The sequence below is a fragment of the Diachasma alloeum genome, unplaced genomic scaffold (assembly GCF_001412515.2).
Source record: "Diachasma alloeum isolate Michigan unplaced genomic scaffold, Dall2.0 Dall_scaffold_00180, whole genome shotgun sequence".
Lineage (NCBI taxonomy): Eukaryota > Metazoa > Arthropoda > Insecta > Hymenoptera > Braconidae > Diachasma > Diachasma alloeum.
The window spans coordinates 3,759,805-3,780,508 of NW_021680346.1; the positions used below are offsets into that span (position 1 = coordinate 3,759,805).

Sequence of the window (20,704 nt, forward strand, 5' to 3'; positions counted from 1 at the left end):
GGTAGAGCTACTTTAACCCTAGTCTGATCACCTGACGGTAAAATGTGACTTTAGTCACCTTCGCGGGAGAGTGCCGCCGTGTTATTTAGGCTCCAGCGCTGCCGAATCCACTCTACACTTCCCGGGCGCGTTTAGCGAGTTCCCAGCAACGTCGCGCAACAGGCAATTTCATTAAACACGGGATAAAATTGTTCACCTGTTGGAAATAATTTTTTTTCTCCCAGAATTAAGGATATAATATTGAAAAAAAAAATACTAGAATTTTCCAGATACTTCAATTGACGAATTCAATTTTTCTCAAATTTTTCCGGTCAACCAGTCGATGGCAAGGTGAATAAAACGGCGTGTTGTGGCAATTCCCTCGCATGGTGACCAGTCTAGGGTTAAGGCCAGAGTGGATTATCTTTCGAATGTTATCTTGATTATTTTTCTATTTTCATCATGTAAAATATATCACAATTTCCATTGGATTTTACATCACGCAGGAGTCCCTAAAAATTATGATTGTACAATCAAAAAAAGGTACAAAAAAACTGAACATTTTCAAAGAGCGTTTTTAAAAAAGATTAAGAAATAAGTCCGATGGAGGGGAAATAGTGAGTGGATAATTTACCATGGTAACAAACGATCTGACAGCCATTACATACATCAAATTATTAATTTGCAATTTCCTCTCTATTGAGTTTATGTCCCAATATTATTCAAAAACGCTCTTTGAAAATGTTCAGCTTTTTCTCAACGTTTGTTTGATTGAACAATGAACAATCATGATTTTTGGAGACTCCACGGCTATGTAAAACTGAATAGCAATTGGAGATCATTTCAGATTTTCAAAATGAAAAAAAAAAAAAAAAAAAAAAAAAAAAAAAAAAAAAACAAACAAGATCACGTTCAAAAAATGATCCACCCGGGTCTTCAATTGTGCAATTTTTTTTTCATTCTATTTTTTGCGAATTTTCATGTAACAAAAACTTTAACAGAAAAACGTATCGAAATCGCTAGAATTCTATTGGATTTCTATTGAGTTTTCTACTAGTTTTTGGATGATTCTATTGAAATGTTTGATAGACAATACTCAATAGCAAAAATCCAATGGAATTCGATTTTTCTATACAACTTATTGTATTGAGATATTTTCTACAGAATTTCTTCGGTTCAAATTTTCGGAGTTTTTTTCATTCTATTTTTCTTTTTTGTTTCATCAAGAAAATCAAACAAAAAAACATGAAAAATTTGAGCAAAGAAAATTCTATAGAAAAATAAGTTGAATAGAAAAATGAAATTCTTTCAACTTTTTCTATGTAATATTTTCAATTGAACATTTCAATAGAATCGGCCAAAAACAAATGGAAAGTTGAATAGAAATCCACTAGAATTGTCTATTAAGGGGAGACTACTATGAGTTTTAAAAGTCGTGGGTTATTGGAGTGAGACATTTCATATGTTGAAAATTAATTATATAGATCTGAAAATGAATAATTAAGGTAAATGACCCTACGCTCGTCTAGCTAAGGTGAATCCGAACTAATTACATCGTGAGTATCCTATTTTGTGATAAAACAACATTAAAAAATATCTCGATGCACAAAATTATATTTCCATTGGACAGTCCAACCTTTTAAATTATTTTTTCATCCGTTTAGTCCGTTACCAGTTGACAGTTGGGTGCAAAACGAGCGTAGGATCAATGCCATTTTCATTGTACCTATTCTTTTAATTGGCAATATTTCAGTGAAATATCCGGATATTACTCTAATTTATGCATTTTTATTAAATTTTTAACTATTCGAAACCTTAGCCAAGGGATTTTTAATTCCATTTTACTATTGTAACGGAGATATCAACGTTTTAAAATTGAGAGTTTCTTAACTTGTAGCTTAAGAATTAACTCTGTCGTAGCACGAGTTGATGTGAATGTGATTTTTCTCTTATTNATCCGAACTAATTACATCGTGAGTATCCTATTTTGTGATAAAACAACATTAAAAAATATCTCGATGCACAAAATTATATTTCCATTAGACAGTCCAACCTTTTAAATTATTTTTTCATCCGTTTAGTCCGTTACCAGTTGACAGTTGGGTGCAAAACGAGCGTAGGATCAATGCCATTTTCATTGTACCTATTCTTTTAATTGGCAATATTTCAGTGAAATATCCGGATATTACTCTAATTTATGCATTTTTATTAAATTTTTAACTATTCGAAACCTTAGCCAAGGGATTTTTAATTCCATTTTACTATTGTAACGGAGATATCAACGTTTTAAAATTGTGAGTTTCTTAACTTGTAGCTTAAGAATTAACTCTGTCGTAGCACGAGTTGATGTGAATGTGATTTTTCTCTTATTATTCAATAAATCACTCTGCATTGGTTTCTATAACTTTTCTTATTGACTAAAATAATAACTCCAATCGTACTTCACTCTTAATAGACTCTTGGGACTACCAAAATGATTGAAATGTCATAGCTGGCAGGATCTGAACGAGCGTAGGGACAAAGACGGGCATTGGTACATTTACCTTAGTGCACAAAAAATTTTTTTTTATTGTTCTTTTGCCCGAAAACGCTTAAAATAGCAAAAACAGTCCAGGGCCTCCAATTTTTGAGCTACGAAGGATTTTTTTTTCAAAATTTTCGGAAAAATATGTGGTATAACAATTACGAACTAGTTTTTTTTTTTATTCGTCTCGTACATGGCTAAATTTGCTTTTTTGTATTTTTTTACACAAATAGTGAATTTTTTTGTATGAAAAAAACCGAAATCAGCTGTATAGGAATTCCAAAAAACTGACTCGTAATTGTTGTTCCACACATCTCCGAAAATTTTGAAAAAAAAAAAAATCTTTTGTAGCTCAAAAATTTGAGGCTCTGGACGACTGTTTTCAGCATTTTAAGCGTTTTCGGGCAAACGAACAAAAAAAAAATTTTTTTTTGCACCAATTATTCGTTTTCAGATCTATATAATCGATCTTCAACGTATGAAAAGTCTCACTCCAATAACCCACGACTTTTAAAACTCACAGTAGTCTCCCCTTAAATCTTTTCGTACGTGTAAACTCATCAATTGAGCACAAAAAGGGTGAATTGTGCTTTACGAGGAAAGAAAATTTATCCCGTTTCACAACATTTGAATGAATTATAAACACATAAAAAAAGTCGAGTGTCCGTATTGCCCCACTCTTCCCTAAAACCTACATTCATGAAGTCTACATTTGACCTGTTCGGATGCATTTTATGACTTTTCTCTTGGGTTGCACACCGGGAATCATTCGTGTGATTAATTTCACTCGATTACCGTAGTAATTCTGTGATGAATTGCAGGGAGTGGGTTGAGAACTACTGTGATAAGGAGCGCAGCCAGCATGGGTTTGTTTTACGACATATACGGGCTGCTGAGGGCGAGTTGTGATCGTTAAAAGTAGATGGGGACCGATCGATTTCAATCGTGGGTGTGTGCAATTATTTACATCGTATGGAAATTCTACATCCACACGAACTTCCCATTCGAGAGACAATTTGTCAAGTGGAAGACAGAAAAAATATTTTCGTTTTCACAGCAATTTAGGATGATTTGATTTCCTTTCAATCACACTTCTCGGAGAATATCTTAAAGGCTGAGAGCGATAACAAAATTATCATGCAAACTTTTTCTATACACAAAAAAAAACTTCATTTTGAGACTTATGATCTTAAATTTTAGACTTTTGAAAGTCTGAAATGGAGATTTTCAAAAGTTTCAAATTGAGATTTTCAAAAGCCTGAAGTTGAAATTTTCAAAAGGTTCAAGTTGAGACTTACAGAACTTCCCTGAAGGATATCCAAGTATCTCTATAGATTCAACCATTTTCAATTATCAAATTTGTCAATTCAGTAGCAAAACAGTAAAACGATTCAGCTGAGTTGTTGAGAAATATCTCCGAATCTGAGGGAGATGGCGAAATTTTTGTAATGACCTTTTTTGTAGAGCGATTTGAGAGCTACAAGAAAGATTTTAACAACATTTTTACTATCTGCCTTAGATTCCGAGATATTTATTGAAAATTGGCCAATAATCCAAATCGACTTGAACAGTTTTGCCGCTTCGCTAGTAAAAAAACGAATTTCAAGATGAGTTAACCTCAGTGCAATGTCAGCCTTTGAAAAATATCTTCCACTCCAAAAAAGATAACGTACATCCATTAGAATCTTTTTTATCAAAATTTATCGTCTCTCTTAAACCCAACGAAATCCATCGAGAACTGATTTGATTAAATAATTAACCCTCAAAAATATAAAGTTATTAATTGAATCAAATAAATAGATTTATTTAAATTTAAACTACGTTTTTATTTGCGTTATTATGCCCATCAAATGAATAATTATTTAATTATAAACCAATTTTCTCTTGATCCTAATCACTACTTTATGAGTTAAAAATTAAATCATTGTTTAAATAGGCGAAGAAAAAAAATTTTGCTTCATTATAAGAAGTTATAAATTATATAATAATATTATGTAAATATTAATTATCAATTATAAATTCAGTACAAATTCTTCTTCAACTCGTCAATTTATCCGATTCTGATAGAGGATTCATCTGAATGATTTATTTATTTATTTCACATAATTGAAATATTTTCGAGTCTCAAGATATATAATTTCTCTCAATCATAATTTTTTACTCGACCAAAATAAATAATGGCACTGAACTGCGCACTCGTGAAAAATCGTAAATCTCCTCTCCTATATTATTATTTGTATTTCCTGTGTTTTTTTCGTTTTTCCTCTCCTTCCCCTCAATCCCTCGTTCGTGTGACACGCAACGTGCACACCGAGCGATTCCTCAGACCGGAGGGGAAAAAAATCCAGTTTGCCGATACGCAGGTTTAGAAACTAATGACGAGTTTGAAAATATTATCACTAGTGTATGTGGGTACTCATAAATAATCCCGGGTGTAGTGAATAGGAAAGGTCACAGAGAAAAAAAAAGTTTCTTGTTTTCAGTAAAAATCTGGATTTATGTGCTCTGTCACCCAGAAAAATGATTCATTTGAATTAAATAAACCATTTACTTGATTCGAAGAAAATTTATTTAATTTAAATAAGCCATTTTCTTCACTTGTGCGTAAAGCCAAATTTTACGCACGTTCCGCAAACGCAAAATCCCATGAAAAATAGGGTTCGACACTCGTGGGAAATGTTCTTTGACGTTTGGGAGGATAAAACTCGTTGTTGGTGAGGGCTACACACCTCCTACGGGTCAAAAATAGTATATTTCGTCATTAGCCCGAAAAGTTTTTTTTTGGCCGTATAACGAACAATATTTTTTGTCATGGCGGCCGGAATGACAAAAAAAACTATTTCTGACGGCTACGATTGCAGCCCTCGCCTTCGGCTCGTGCTGCAAACCTCATATTCGCCAGAAAAGTTTTTTTCGGCCTAATGACTAGGCCCCATAAACCGCGATTTTAACCTCACTTCGCTCGGTTAAATCGCGGTTTTCGGGCCTAGTGTCGAAATGTACTAGTTCGATACACGGCCGCGAAGAACTTTTCTAGCGAATAGGAGGTTGCAGGCTGAGCCAAGGGCAAGTTCTGTAATCATATGAGGTAGAGAAATTCCTCACGGTCTAGTGTCGAAATGTACTATTCTATAGTATATTTTGATACGAGTGTGTAAAAGTGTTTTTGCTACGTTTCCAAGGGTCAAAGAACACTTTTTCGTGAGAAGACCCGGTAAACCGCGATTTTAACCTCGCTTCGCTCGGTTTGATCGCGGTTTACGGGCTTTCTGACGAAAAATTGCATTCATCACACGGTCCAAAAGTATTTTTTGACGAATGTGATTATAGGCCTTGCCTTCGGCTCGGCCTACAAAGCCACATTCGTCAGAAAATACTTTGTGGACCTTGTGGTGAAAATAACTATTTCCACTTGTGTCGAACCCTATTTTTTATCACAATGTGTGGAAAGTGGGATTTTGCGCGGAGAGTGCGTAAAATTTCACTTTACGCACAAGTGATGAAAATTCAATTTTTGCAACAGAAAATTTTCATCTCAGGACAGTCTTCAAATGGTCAGCACTAGATATAATTTCTTAAATAATTTTCAACTTGCGATTTTTTGGTTCAGACAAGACTTGTTTAAGGAAATATTTCTTTTTTCCTCAGTGTAGGACCTTTTTCTCTCCGTAGTGAGTAATTATGACGCTTGCAAAACCTTTCATTCTTCTGGAATAATTTACTCAAATGCGATATAAAAACGTATTGAATATGTATACAATACATCTGCATGCTTGTATGTCTTGTATAGCTTACCATCCTTGATCATCCTCTGAATAACATTAATCATATCCTGAACCTCCTTAACGTGAAAATCATTCTCTACATCAGCTGCAATTCCAAAATCTGATGATAACTCTGGTCAAGGATAAATAGCACTTGAAATCAATGGTTTATGCCCTCAACGATGATAATCACCGTTTATTTACTCTGCGATGACATAACAAAGTCCGTAATGACCTGGGAAACGTCGGATTTCCACCAGAGAATTTGCCGACATAAAATGAATTTGTCCTCTAGATTACCCCGACAAAAATCCGGAAGACATTTCGCTCACCGGCAGTGACTTTCCCTTCATTTTATTGCATGTGATCAATCAATCAACATCCCGAATATCCCGTTTTGTCCATTTAAATAACAGCAATTATAATGAAAATTCAAAGATCGAAATTCAACTGCGTATCGTTGAATTTCTCACTGTGCAGTATCGTCAACGGTTTATGACCTTTAATCCGGCACTTGTGGTGATAAGAATTGCACCATATTCTGACCGGCCTTTTCACGGGTACAGAAACTAACCGAGACTGACGATCTTCGTTGACCTGAAGCGTCAACAAACACTTGGAGATGAAAAAGCGCTGTGAGAAGATAAGTTGAAAACAAATGGATTTCCAAAATATTTTGTCAACATTATGAGGAGACGAGGTTTACAAAAATTGTTGAGCAACTTTTTTTGTGGAGCATTTTGGTTTCTTATAATGAAGGGCTTTTGACATTTCTTTTTCAAATTTAATATAGTTGAGATTTCATTTAAGGATAATCTGGCGAGCCCGGAGGGTTAGAAAAAAAGCAGCCATTTTTCTCTTTTATTTTTTACGTATTCTTTAAATGATGGAAAAGGCGTGTGCAAAGTTTCAGACTGCTGGGGAGCATGGTTAATTTATTATGAATTTTTGAAAAAGTGGTCATTTAACCCGTGATCTTATGGAAATCACAAAAAAAACTGCAAAACCCAAGAAAAAAATGCAGCCAAAGTCATGAAACTTTAGACACATTTAGAATATGTGATCAATGATTTTTTGAGTGAAAAAGATTGTCGCCTAGGAGCATTGTTTATTAATAATAGCGAAAAAAGTACTGAAAAATGAAATTTCTGCGCACGTAGCCCAAAGGAGCGCAGCAACGTCCCAAAAAAGTACCGATCGGGTGGAGGTAGCGCGGTCAATTTAAATGTCTCTTGAGAGAGAGCGATGAAGCGTTGTGATTGGAGCTCCCTCGAGCACAGCGGTACCAGCTCCTGGTGAAAAAAAAACTACCGACGATGTTGCCACTTTTTCGCATGGATTAATATTTTTTCATTTATTAAAAAAAAACAATCTGAAAATCATTCAATGCGTGGAACAGATACAAATAAATTTGATTAGCTCCAAAAATAATTTTTAACCGGAGATACTCCCTAATATTGCCTGAATTTTGAATCCGAATGGGAAAAATTTTTTTGTTCAGCGATTGGTTTTCTGCCGGAAAACAATACAAAACCCCTCCGCCTCACCTCCTACATTTCCTCCTCGCCCGATTATCCTTAAGATACCTCTCTGTAATATATCTCGAGCACTGAGCGCTCGAGGCCTACCCCCACTCCCGGCACTGTTATCGCCTCCCGAATGTTTAGTTCCGTGGACTTCTTATAAGATACCTATGGTCTCGATCATTTTTCAACGGGAAAAGAGTGGTTATAAGGATCAAACGGAGTTAAGGGTCAAACGGGAGGGACAAATGAAGGGATCATAAGGGTCAAAAGTTCAAACGTGAGAGTCAAGGGAAGCAATCAGAAGGGTTAAACCATCCCAAGGGTCAACTCTTTTCTTCGAAGCTATACTTATTAAAGTGGTGACGCAGAATTGTCTTGACGATGTTCAAACGATGACGAAATGTAGGAGGTGAGGCGGAGCGAAACCTATTGTATTCCTGCAGAAAACCAATCCCTGAATACGAAAATTCGGTTCCCTTCAATTAAATAATACGGCCATATGTAGACTCTTCTGTAATCAAATAATATTTTTTTTTAACTATTCAATTTTTTTCCTACACCCATGCTTTAAAAAAAATTTTAATGCAATTTTAATAATAAATGGAAAATAATTAATTTGTGTAAAAAAAGCGGCAACGTCGGCCCGACGCCAGTTTTTTTCATCATCAGAGTTGGTCGGCCTGCCACTCTCTATGAAGGTTCTCACTGTACAATCGTCACGCGTATAAACACATGTAAATTTTTTCCATCGTTATACGTTTATCCAAAAAATTCATTACCCATGGCGTTATAATTTACTATCGACAAGCAAAATAATAGTAAATGAATCCCAGGATCTCTCTTTGAAGTGAGGACTCACGAATGATTCCTACATGAGTGACAGTGCCTAGTGTTGTCTCTGTATTCGGCATAACCTCAAACAGAGATCACTGCAGAAACAATGGTTTCTCTCAAGGGAAAGCGTGTTAAAGAGAAAAAATTTCATGAATTTTATTGATATCTATAATCGTGGAAATTATCTTCGGATATCATGAAGTCCACAACGGTCCTTTATTCATTTTTGCATTTACCGCGTTTACCCCCATCCGATCGGCAAGTGCTACGTTGCCGCAACTCACAGCTGCGCGCGCAGAAATTCAGATTTTTAGTGTTTTTTTTGTCAATTTTGGCTAAAAAACGAATCCAACCGATGTTTTTTTGTTTGCAAAAGATGTATTTATTAATATGTCATACGTGGACGAAGTTTCGTGACATTGGCTGAATTTTTACATTCAGTCTATGCATTTTTCCACATTCTCCATAAGAACACGGGTTAAATTCCGTTTTTTAAATAATTTATCCCATTCGAACCATTAATCTCAGCAATCTGAAACTCCACACAGAGCATCGAAATATATTACAGAATGTACTTAAAGAATTTCCAAAAATTGGCTGCATTTTTAACCTCGCTTGAATATCGTTAATAGAATAAAGGCTAATTAAAATTCAATTAATTTACGTCCCATCAATAATTTGTAGTTCAGCAGTTCAGAAGTGATTATTTTCAAGTCCCCCAACAATCCCCCAAAATCAGCTGCCATTCTATCACGCGGGATTATGTTTGGAGAGAAAAGGGAGCGCAGGCTATATGAATTCAAAACACTAAACTCGTACGAATTGATTAGTTATCAATATCCATTCAGTAAAAATGAATATTCCATAGAATTCGGGCGCAACAAGCGCGGTACATTGGACCGCTGATCCCTTTTTTTTCTCCGCTCTACAAGCGTGCGGAGTAGGGTATACGCACTCCCGGAATTCCACTCTCCTACTGTTCCGAAGGTATCTTATATACACGGGGAGAAATGTTCAGTAAAAATTACGGAACTCGCAATTCACTCACCGATTACGGAATCGACTCAGAAAATTTAAGTGACGGTATCGTAATTTTTCACAGGAGATTCAGATAAAAATTACGGAACGCTCCAGAATAATTCCGTGACAGTTCCGGAAAATTTTCTACAACCAAATTTCGCTCCGGAATTACGGAAAAGATACTTAATTTTTATTGAATATTTCTCTCCGTGTAAAGCCTTGACTGTAGTTTTAGGCTGTTTGCAAAATCCGTTTCGGATTCTACACAGGAAAAAATTTCCAGACATCTCCAGACATTTTCCTCCAAATCTTCGAATTCTCAAATTAATAATATAAGAAGAGAAATGCTCAGTAAAAATTACGGAACTCACAGTTCGCTCACCGATTACGGAATCGACTCAGAAAATTTTAGTGATGGTATCGCAATTTTTCACAGGAGATTCAGGTAAAAATTACGAAACGCTCTGGAAAAATTCCCTGATTCTAGGTAAAAATTACGTGACAGTTCCGTAACATTTCCTACAACCGCATTGCGCTCCGGAATTACGGAAAAGACACATAGTTTCATTGAATATTTCTCTACATGTAATTCAAGGCCGTATATTCCGCTCATTATCCCTCCCCTCCCGGAATCCCAAATCAATCTCTCCTGAATGTCATAAATTCCTCCCTCGCCCACCAATTCATGGACTCCTACCAAATCCCCGATATAATCGCACTCCCACTCGGCCCCCAAAAAAAATCCCCGAATTAAAATTTCAATCATCTCACCTACAGCCGCAACTTAATCCCAAACCGGTTCTCCCATTATTACGAGAACCAGACATTTTCCTGCACTGAATCCATACTCAATGGTGAATAAAAATGCATGAACTCATCATTAATGAAAAACCGATATCCACGATTGAATCGAATTTAATGGGAACGATCACCGACGACTGAAATCCATAGATGTCCACCTGCAACAGGTGGTTTTTGTTGTATTAACACCACGTACAACTGTACGGTATCGCACACATCATCATCGCAACGTCTGGGATTATAGCACAATGGAGGACTGAATTTCATTTCTACAGAGTGCACAAGACGACTGGTATAGACGGTTGAAAAGAAAACGAAATAGTTCTGCAGTCACACGTGCTAGCCCTATGCGGTCACTCTATAGCGGAGGGAGGAGGGCCCCAAACAAGTCAATGCTCCACTCTCATCCACTCCAAGGTCAATCTCAGAGGAAATGAAAATAGTGGAATTGAAAAAAATAAAACGATGGGGAGAGCAGTTAGAGGAGATATCAAGACCTGTTAAGTGCAAATCATCATATTTTCCGCAAAAATCAACAGATTTCAAAAAATCTAATACTGTTGTATTTTTAAGATTTCAAAGAATATTCTTTACTTTAAACTTTTTTTGATACGAATCAAAATGGAAGCGATACATATATTTAAACAATTGGATTGTTGAGAACTTTTTAATGCTATTGATTAATTGATGTAGTTGCACTCGTTATTATCATAGTTATTCACATAATTTATAATTTATTGAAGTATATTGATAGAACAAATGTTCTTAGGAGAGATGTGATTCTCATTTCTGGATTTTAGTTATGCGATTGTTAATAATTATGTGTGGCACTGCTTATTTGCAACAAAAGTTATGTACGAATAATCATTGGTTATGTATGCATGTATTGATGATAAAAATAAAACGATGGGGAGAGCGGATTTTTCACATTTTTATTCGTTTCTTCGCTCAATGTTGAGGTTGAAAATAAATAAGTATCGATATCGTATGTTTTACATGTTCCGAATGAGTTTTTTGCCTCAGGAAATGTCGAAATATGATTTTTTAGAGAATGTTTGTGTGTACGCCTGTATGTGCGTACAAATTTCAGAGAATTTTTTTTATAAATTTTCAGAATTGAATAGTGTAGCTTTGATCTTGAATAGTTTTATAATTTTTCATCCATCCGAAGTCATGGAATCTCAGTGAGATGAGCCCACGAAGGGTTGAGAAAAATTGAGGTGTCCCAGAGATTTATTTTCTTATCGATTAATTCATTAGTGAAGCGTTCGATAAATGTCTCGGAATATATGAGAATGGCGAAATTTTTCTGAAGAATTTTTTGTGAAGGAGAATGAGAGGCAAAAGTTATGAAGAAGAATTTTGGTAGATTCCTTAGATTCAGAGATATTATCGAAAAATGTTTATAAAGAGTGAGTTTGGGATGCGGGAATTTCACTCATTTGGTTTCAGTTTTTGAGAAGTATCTCGGGAACTAGGTATCAGAGATGGCGGAATTTTTATGAAATTTTTTTTGTGATTCTGAACTTTGTTGCAAGGAGGCACTTGAGAAAATTTACGGATTATTTTTTAAAAAATTGATGCGTAAAAAATGAATTCAAGATGTTTTAATTTTACTTTGCTCTTAGCTTTTTGAAAAAATCTCAAAAACTGTGAGAATAACCGAAATTTTTGTAAAGACGTTTCTTGAAGGGCTGGATTTTCTTCACAAAAAAGGGAATTACAAAAATTGCAACATGGCCTGCCTCAGAGATATTTCCCATAAACTTATTGCATAAAAAACTCGAAACAAGATGCTTGATTTTACTTTGATCTCAGTTTTTTCTGAATATCTCAAAAACCATCAGAAATAGCAAAATTGTTCTTAATAATTCTTTGTAGCTCTGGATTTTCTCTACAAAAAAGGTCCTCATAAAAATTTCGCCATTCCTCTCGACCTCAGACTAATTTTTAAAAAAATTATTTAAAAAAAACTGAAGTCAATATACGTTGATTTTACTTTGACGTCAGTTTTTACTGAATATCTCAAAAACCATCAGAAATAGCAAAATTTTTCATAGTGACTTTTTTGTAGCTCTGGATTTTCTCCATAAAAAAGGTCCTCATAAAAATTTCCCTATTTCCCTTAGAACCCCAGATATCCATTAAAAACCAATCGCTCCCCTTCTCTACTGAACCCGTTCGGTTTTCTTCACAAAACCATTTCCAATGCCATTTTAAATATTATAAACATACCTGTCTCGATCCTAAATCGCTGCAAGAAATCCCCGCCTCAAAGTCCACCCCGAGCACGTAAAAACTTCACGTAAAAAAATTAATATTATTTTTCAACTCTCCACAATCGCCCTCCTGTTCTCTATCTCTCAACTCAATTCTTATTCGAAGAAGAATAAAAAAAACGTCCTCTTGTCGTTATCTCAAACCGCCTGAGTATTGGACAGATGCGCACGGTACGGGGTTTCTGGACGGATTGGTGGATGGAAGTTGGATGTCAGGCTGAGTTCAAACTGTCGACTGTTCACAGTATGTGTTTTGTCGACTAGTGTAATACGAGAGCATACCACCGAATGCCTCAAGGCACTGGTGTATGCTGCCCTTTTCGCATTGTACTCAACATATTCATTTGTGAATGAGTTGAGAAATGAATGGTCCAGGGCGATGGTGTTGAAGTTTATTATTAAGATGAAAAATGTCTGGGGTTCGTGATAAACCGAGTGAGTGAATGAGACGTGAATTTTTTCAAGTGCCAAGGGATACTAATTATGCTGTTATTCATTCCAACCGGTGTTTTCTTAATGGATTTGTGTGGGTAACACGTGTATGTGAGAAGCATCCCGCGCATGCGCTGTAAATTCATCAATCGGAATCGTGGGATTAAAGCGCGGGATTTTTTTGAATTCAGTAGCCGGGGGAGGGAGGGATGGAATGGAAGTGTATTTAAGGTGTTTCGGCTGAAAAGTCTAAATAATGACAAAAATTGCAGGCGGCTGTATCCTTGATACGGCTATAATTGTACGTGGATACGTCCATGGTCTTTCCTTCTGTCTCGAATTTTCTAGAAACTCCTTGCATTTCCCCTAAATTTCTAGAAACTCCTTGAATTTTTTAAAAATTTTAATAAGAAACTTCTCGAATTACCTGGAAAAGTCTAGAATTTTCTAGAATTGTGATAGATGGCGCTGCACATAAGGATCGTTTCCCCAAAATGAAAAAAATCATGAAATTTGGATGTTTTTGTAACCCCTCCAGCTATAACCTCCGAGGTTACCCCACTCTCAATTGGGGAAATTTCCATGGCACCCAAAAAAATAATGAACTATTGAGGAAAAACTAGTGGGTAATAAATCAAATGTTTCTTGAGAACACGTATAAGTTTCAGATTTTTTTCAGATTTCATAAGAAAGTTATTTGAACAAATGATTTGGGAAATTATGAATTTCGGGGCAAGTACGCCCTCACGCGTAGACGCGTGATTCAAATGTCAGTGAGCATCATGGGAAAAGTATAGGTTGGACCATGGAACTGAGAGAGAGAAAATACTCGACAGGATTACCAACTCGAGACGCATTTTAATATTATTTCAATAATTAGAATAACATCCAATAAAAATTATTTGACACCCGTAGGTGATGAGAAAAAAATAAATCAATCTGATAAATAAAATCAATATTCAAAGAAATGTTCAAATGCACAGTTAAATAGTTACTTGAAAATTGGAAAATTTCATGCTCAGCGATTGAATCAGGGCTCGAGAACAATAAGACTCCCCTTCCGTTTCACCCCCCGGTGATCTACACACGAAACACCTTAAGGGGAAACGGAACCCCTGAAATTATATGAATCTTTAGAATTGTTTTCTCCTGAAATTATTATTTTTTATTCATTAAACTACTTCATTGACTCAACAATGCGATAATCGAGTCGATAAAGTAATTTCATAGATAGAAATTAATAATTGTAGCTGAAAACACAATTCTAAGATTTGATGTAGACAAAGGGGTTCCGTCTCCCCTTAAAGTACCTTCTCAGTGAAACGAACTTATTCACTGCAACCGGTGCTTTCTTACCGGATTTGTGTGGGTAACACGTGTATGTGAGAATCGTCCCGCGCATGCGCGGTAGATCCATCAATCGGATTCATTGGCGTTAAAGCGTGTGATTTGTTTGAATTCAATAGCAGGGGAAGTGGGGAATGGAAAGCAAGTGTTTTGATGGGGATTAATTGAAATTAATCAAGTGATTTTTACGATTTCGGGATCATTTTCAAGGGTTTGAGAAGTTTTTATTGCATATAAAGAAAAAATGATTATTCAGTAAAATTCAGAAAACCTTTTCGTTTGTTTGTAGTTGAGGGTAAAATGGTGGATCAAATGATTGTGAAGGTTAAACGACCCTTAAAGTAGCTCTACCCTTACGGTAAATTCAAAGATTATTGAAAACTGCAAAAAATTGCAGAAACCTCGATTAGATTCGGAATTCTAATTTTTTTCTCAATTTAATTATAGTTTTAGTTTTTCAAAGAAGAAATGTTTAAAAATCAGGATTTAACCCAGTGTCTTATTTGAAAATCAACATTCCCATTGTAATCAAAGATTAAAATCTGATTTTTTTTCATTAGATGTTAAAAAATCAAAATTTTTTTTGACACCTCATAAAACATAACCCACCGTTTTGCAAACAAGTTTTATGATTTATTTATAAGAGGAAAATGATTGAAAAAATATCAATATATTGCGAAATTTAATTTAGAGAATACTGACTGGGTATGAATTTTTTCAGATTTTTTCCATGCATTTTAGTTGAAAAATTTAAAAACTGAAAATATCCAAAAGTACAGCGTAGCCCGTCCGAAGGGTAGAGCTACCTTAAGAACGTCTGCTCTCACCCGTTTGACCCTTAAGACCGTTTGGCCCTCAAACCCCGAACATTCCAACCGGTATTTTCTTACTAAATTTGTGTGGGTAGCACGTGTATGTGAGAATCGTCCCGCGCATGCGCGGTAGATCCGTCAATCGGATTCCTTGGGGTTAAAGCGCGTAATTTTTATTCATTCAATAGTAGGGGAGTGAGGAATGGAATGGAAGTGTTTTAGTGGGGATTAATTGAGACTGGTAGAGCAAATTGTTACGATTTTCGAGTCATTTTGAAAAGATTTTTGAGGCTTCGAGGATTTTGAGAAATTTTCAAGACCCTTAAGATTAAGAATCAAATGGTCCTAAGGGTCGAACGGTTTACAGCAGATCGTCAAAAATATAAAACCAGATGTGCTCCCAAACAAAGCCAATTATTTCCCAAAATTTCAGATTTTTAGCATCGACTTTACTCCTTATTTCGTGAAGATTTATCAAAAAAATTCCAAAAATCCACACACACACATGTTTTAAGAACATCATATCTTGACGTTTCATGACATTCTACATTATTTCCAAGCAAACTTAGCGGCTCATAAAAATTAAAGATTATTACAAAGTTTCCATTCGAAAGTAAAAAACCCACAACCGAATGTTTGACTTTCTGAATTTTTAATAAATTATACCGCTTCAATCAACAGATAAAAATCGACCGAAGAATTTCTGATCATAGAAAACATACCCTCCTTCAAATGAATATGAAAAACGGGGAGTGTTCTATGAAACTCGAAGCTTAGATGATCCCATAATTGATAAGGGGAAGTGGGAGATAGGACCGAATTCTTTTGATGGGTAACTTGAGACTATTGGAGTGAATTTTGATGAACCTGAAGTCGACGGGAGATAATGAACGATAAGTAAGGAACATCGAGAGCTGTGAAAAAGGCTCTTAAAGTAGCTCTACCCTTCGGCCGGGCTACGCTGTACTTCTGGATATTTTCAGTTTTTTAATTTTTCAACTAAATTGCATGGAAAAAATTTTAAAAAATTGATACCCAGTCAGTATTATCGAAATGAAATTTCGCAAAATATTGATATTTTTTCAAACATTTCCCGCTTATAAATAAATAAATAATAAAACTTGTTTGCAAAACGGTGGATTATTTTTTATGAAGTGTCAAAAAAATTCTCGATTTTTCCACATCTAATGAAAAAAATTCAGATTTTAATCTTTGTGTGACGTATTGGGAAAGACCAATACGTCGATTTAGTTAATAATTATGTGAAATGTTCACATAAATGGTGGATGAGAGGAATGAGAAATATGATTTCTCTTTCCTGCCATCCAGACAATGGTCAGCCATTCCAGGGTGTCAGTTGGACACTTTGGTAAGCAGTCCCACGGTTTTCAACAAGTCCAGTTCGGGGGTACCGAACTGTTTGACTGTTGTAGTTTGTGTCAATGACGACACAAGACTGTGTTAGTGAGAAAAACCGTGAGATTGCTTAGATCAGCAAACTGAGACTTTGATGAGTTTCGAGGACTCTGGAAGCACCAGGGTACGGCAGAGCACGATCGAGAGCGAAACAGAAAGGATCTGTCAAAGCTCAGGCCTTCAGCCAGATAAGACTACCACAAGTCAGAGTCTCAGTCGAGTAAAACACCATTAACTACGCGTTAAACCGACCCATCAATATAGATATCGTGTAATTCACCATCAAGTTAGACAATATATCATACTTTTATCTAACTGTACGCGAGTGTTTACTAAGAGGTTTAACCCCTCCACGATCCTCCATCCTTAACATCCCTCCGAGTGAGCGGACCCCCCGTGAGCTCACCGCCGAAGTAGCCGAGGCAGGAGTGAACCAGGAAAGGATTAACAATCGAGAGATTAGCAGAAGAATTATCCTTTAATTTGAGTTTTACCAAACGGGTAAAACTCATAACGTCACATTTGATTACAATAGAAATGTTTTTTTGATTTTCACATAAGACACTGGGTTAAATCCTGATTTTTAAACATTTCTTCTTTGAAAAACCAAAACGATAATTAAATTGAGAAAAAAAATAAAAATCCGAATCTAATCTAGTTTGCTGCAATTTTTTTACAGTTTTCAATAATCTTTGAATTTACCGTAAGGGTAGAGCTACTTTAATCAAAACCCGCAAAAAATGACCGAATAAATTTTGACCGCCAATTTCCATCTATACAGAAGACCCTTAATTTTCGAATACTAGCCCAGCGATTTCTACACTGTTGTTAAATAGTATATTTCAGAGCAAGTGCCATGGGGTTTTTTACGCGAGTAAAAAAATCCCATTGCACTAGTCGTGAACGATATTTTTCCGTAGTGATTTTCATTTTTATGGATTTGGGGAAGGGCCAATACCACTCTCCGGTCGAGGAAAAGTGAAGATCAGTACGGAAAATTTTTAATTGAAATTTCCAGTTCACTACACTGCGAAAACTAATGTCTGAATTTCAGACACTTTTGTAGACACTTTTCAAACACTTTTTTGGACGATTTTGTAGACACTTTTGAGACATTAAAATGTGTCTGAATCAATGGAGGTATTTCAATTTCAGACACCATGATGTCTGAAATTAAGATACAGACATCAGTTTCAGGCACAAGCGGTGTTTGAAATTTTCAGACATCAGTTAGATTTTCAGACACTTTTAAAGATTCAGACGTTTTTTTACATCTGTCATCTTAAATTCAGATGCTTGTCAGACACGTAGTTTTTGCAGTGGATGAGTCAACTTTTCAGACGAGAAATATCTTAAAAATTAATGTTTGAATGGACTTTGCCGTTTGAATCAGGTGAGATATCTTAATAGTGAAATGTTTGAATCGCTCATAAATAACTGAATTTCAGACACAGAAAATATCTGAAAATAAATGTCTGAAATTTTTCGGGCACAAAAAATGTCTACCATCATTTTCAGACAGAGACGGTGGTTCAAATTTTCAGACATTAGTCAGATTTTCAGACACTTGAAGATTAAGACGTTTTTTACCATCTGACATCTTAAATTCAGATAGCTGTCAGACACCTGGTTTTTGTAGTGTAGTCGGAAATTTTTATCACCTTCAATTCAACTGAAATTTCAAGGAATTTCCTCATTGAAAATTTGGAATGTCGGGGCAAAATCAATGAGACTGTAAATTTTAGTTCAATTAATCCCTGAAAATTAATAATCTCCACACCCATATCTCCCAGATTTTGCGATATCCATAAAAATCACCGCATTGTCGATCCTCCTATAATTATCTTCACTACATTGAAAAATGCGTTATTTTCTATTCGTGGAAGTGGGTAGTCTTTTTTTTTTTTCATTGACGACTGAACATGTGCGAATGGAGAGCTGCTCACACCATTCCTTCATTATTCATGAAACGAGTCAGGGTACAGGGTCACAGGTTAGTTATCGGTCTTGTCTCTTGCGTAATCTTGACTTTTTCTCTCATTCTCCTCTGCAAACGTTTTCACTCTTTCATTGAACGCAACACTCGAGCGCAAGGATCGAAGGTGCAATCGGTCAAAGCGGTCAAAGAGTGGCATTACGAGTGGGTTTGAGTGGTGTACGCAGGGAATGATAGGTGGCGCCAGCGGCGCAATCCTCAATTCAAATTTTATGGAGATTTTTCGTAATGTTTTATGGATCAGAAAAATGTCATTCGTGAATGATGCGTGAAGTGGTGACCTTCGGCGATCAGCACAATTTATTCGGTGTTTTTCGACTATTCAGATTGTCGATTATAGGAGGAGAAAATCTATCGTTTGGGATTTGATGGTGAAGTTGGTGGAGGGGGGAAGTGAATAGTGAAATATGGTCAAGCAAGATAACTTTAGGCAACGTCTATTTTGGTTTTCGATCCGGATCTCTAAAAGGAGATATGTAGAAAGCTTTTTAAGTGATAGTCTGTAATGTAGAAAAAATTTCCTATACGGAGAAGAAAACCTCCAGAAAAATGCACATTTTTGCGGAAATCCAGGGGAAAATATAAGACGAAAGGTGACAATTCACTTTAAATTCTGGAAATTTTATTGATTTGAAAAGTAATTTCAAACGAACGTAATTTGGTTTTCGATCCACATTTGTGAAGGGAGATATATAGAAAACTTTTTAATTGATAGTCTGTAATGTAGAAAAATTTTCCTACACGGAGAAGAAAAACTCCAAGAAAATGCACATTTTTGCGGAAATCCAGGGGAAAATATATGACGAAAGTTAAAAATTCACTTTGAATTCTGGAAATTTTTTTGGTTTGAAAGATAATTTCAACCGAATGTAATTTGGTTTTCGATCCATATCTCTGAAGAGAGATATGTAGATAGCTTTTTGAGTAATAGTCTGTAATGTAGAAAAAATTTCCGACACAGAGAAAAAAAAATCGAGGAAAATGCACATTTTTGCGGAAATCCAGGGAAAAATATAAGACGAAAAGTGAAAATTCACTTTAAATTCTGGAAACTTTCTTCATCTGAAAGGTATTTCAAACGAATTTAATTTGGTTTTCGATCCATATCTCTGAAGGGAGATATGTAGAAAGCTTTTTAAGTGATAGTCTGTAATGTAGAAAAAATTTCCTACACGGAGAAGAAAAACTCGAGGAAAATGCAAATTTTATAGAAATTCGGGGGAAAATGTAGCACAAAAGGTAAAAATTTCCATTTAATTCTGGAATCTTCGTTGATTTGAAAGGTAATGAAAACCAGACGAGTGATATTTTTGAGTTTTCGTGGGGTAAGTACACAGAGAAGAACAAATTTTTCTAATTATTCTGAATAAATTTTTATGCTAGTCCGTTCGGGAAATTTTCTGTCGAGTTTAGCCGCATGTAAGCATGGGGAAACGTCCGCCAGGTGGATAAAAATTACCTTTCGTATCAATGTAATTTTGATCGTGAAGTTGTAGGGGTGGGGAAGTTAATAGTGAAGTGGTCAAGCAAGATAATTTTACGCTACTTCCTAATATAGAAAAAATGTCTTACACGGAGAAAAAACTCCGAGAAAAATTGCGCGAAAAGTCATGTAATTGAGTGACGAAATGCACATTTTTACAGAAATTCTGAGGAAAATGAAAGACAAAGGGTGAAAATTCTCTTTCAATTCCGGAAACTTCATTGATTTGAAAGGTAATTTTCGGGTTTTCATGGCAAAAGTTGAGGAGAACAATTTTTTCTGGTTATTCTGAATAAATTTGTTACTCCGTAAATTCTCAGTAGTAATATCCCAGGCGCTTCAAAATTATCGAGTATTTCCCGATAGCTTCGTTGCAAACAAAGGAGGCTGTCAAGTTTTGCAGGTTAAAAAATCCCGAGCGCTTGCGCGATGGATTTTTCTGCAAAACTTGGCACGATGGTTTGTTTGCAGGGGAGCTTGAGGGAAATACC

The 20,704-nt window shown here is 35.6% G+C and overlaps 1 protein-coding gene across 1 annotated transcript in view; it reads right to left on the bottom strand.

Annotated features, from left to right (window-relative positions):
* LOC107045160 (RNA-binding protein fusilli) overlaps positions 1 to 20,704 on the bottom strand; it is a 74,662-nt gene that overhangs the window by 16,702 nt on the left and 37,256 nt on the right. Inside the window, exon 4 of the mRNA XM_015267320.1 lies at positions 6,299 to 6,388. Within this exon, the coding sequence (XP_015122806.1) occupies positions 6,299 to 6,388 (90 nt within the window). The remainder of the gene's footprint in view (positions 1 to 6,298; positions 6,389 to 20,704) is intronic.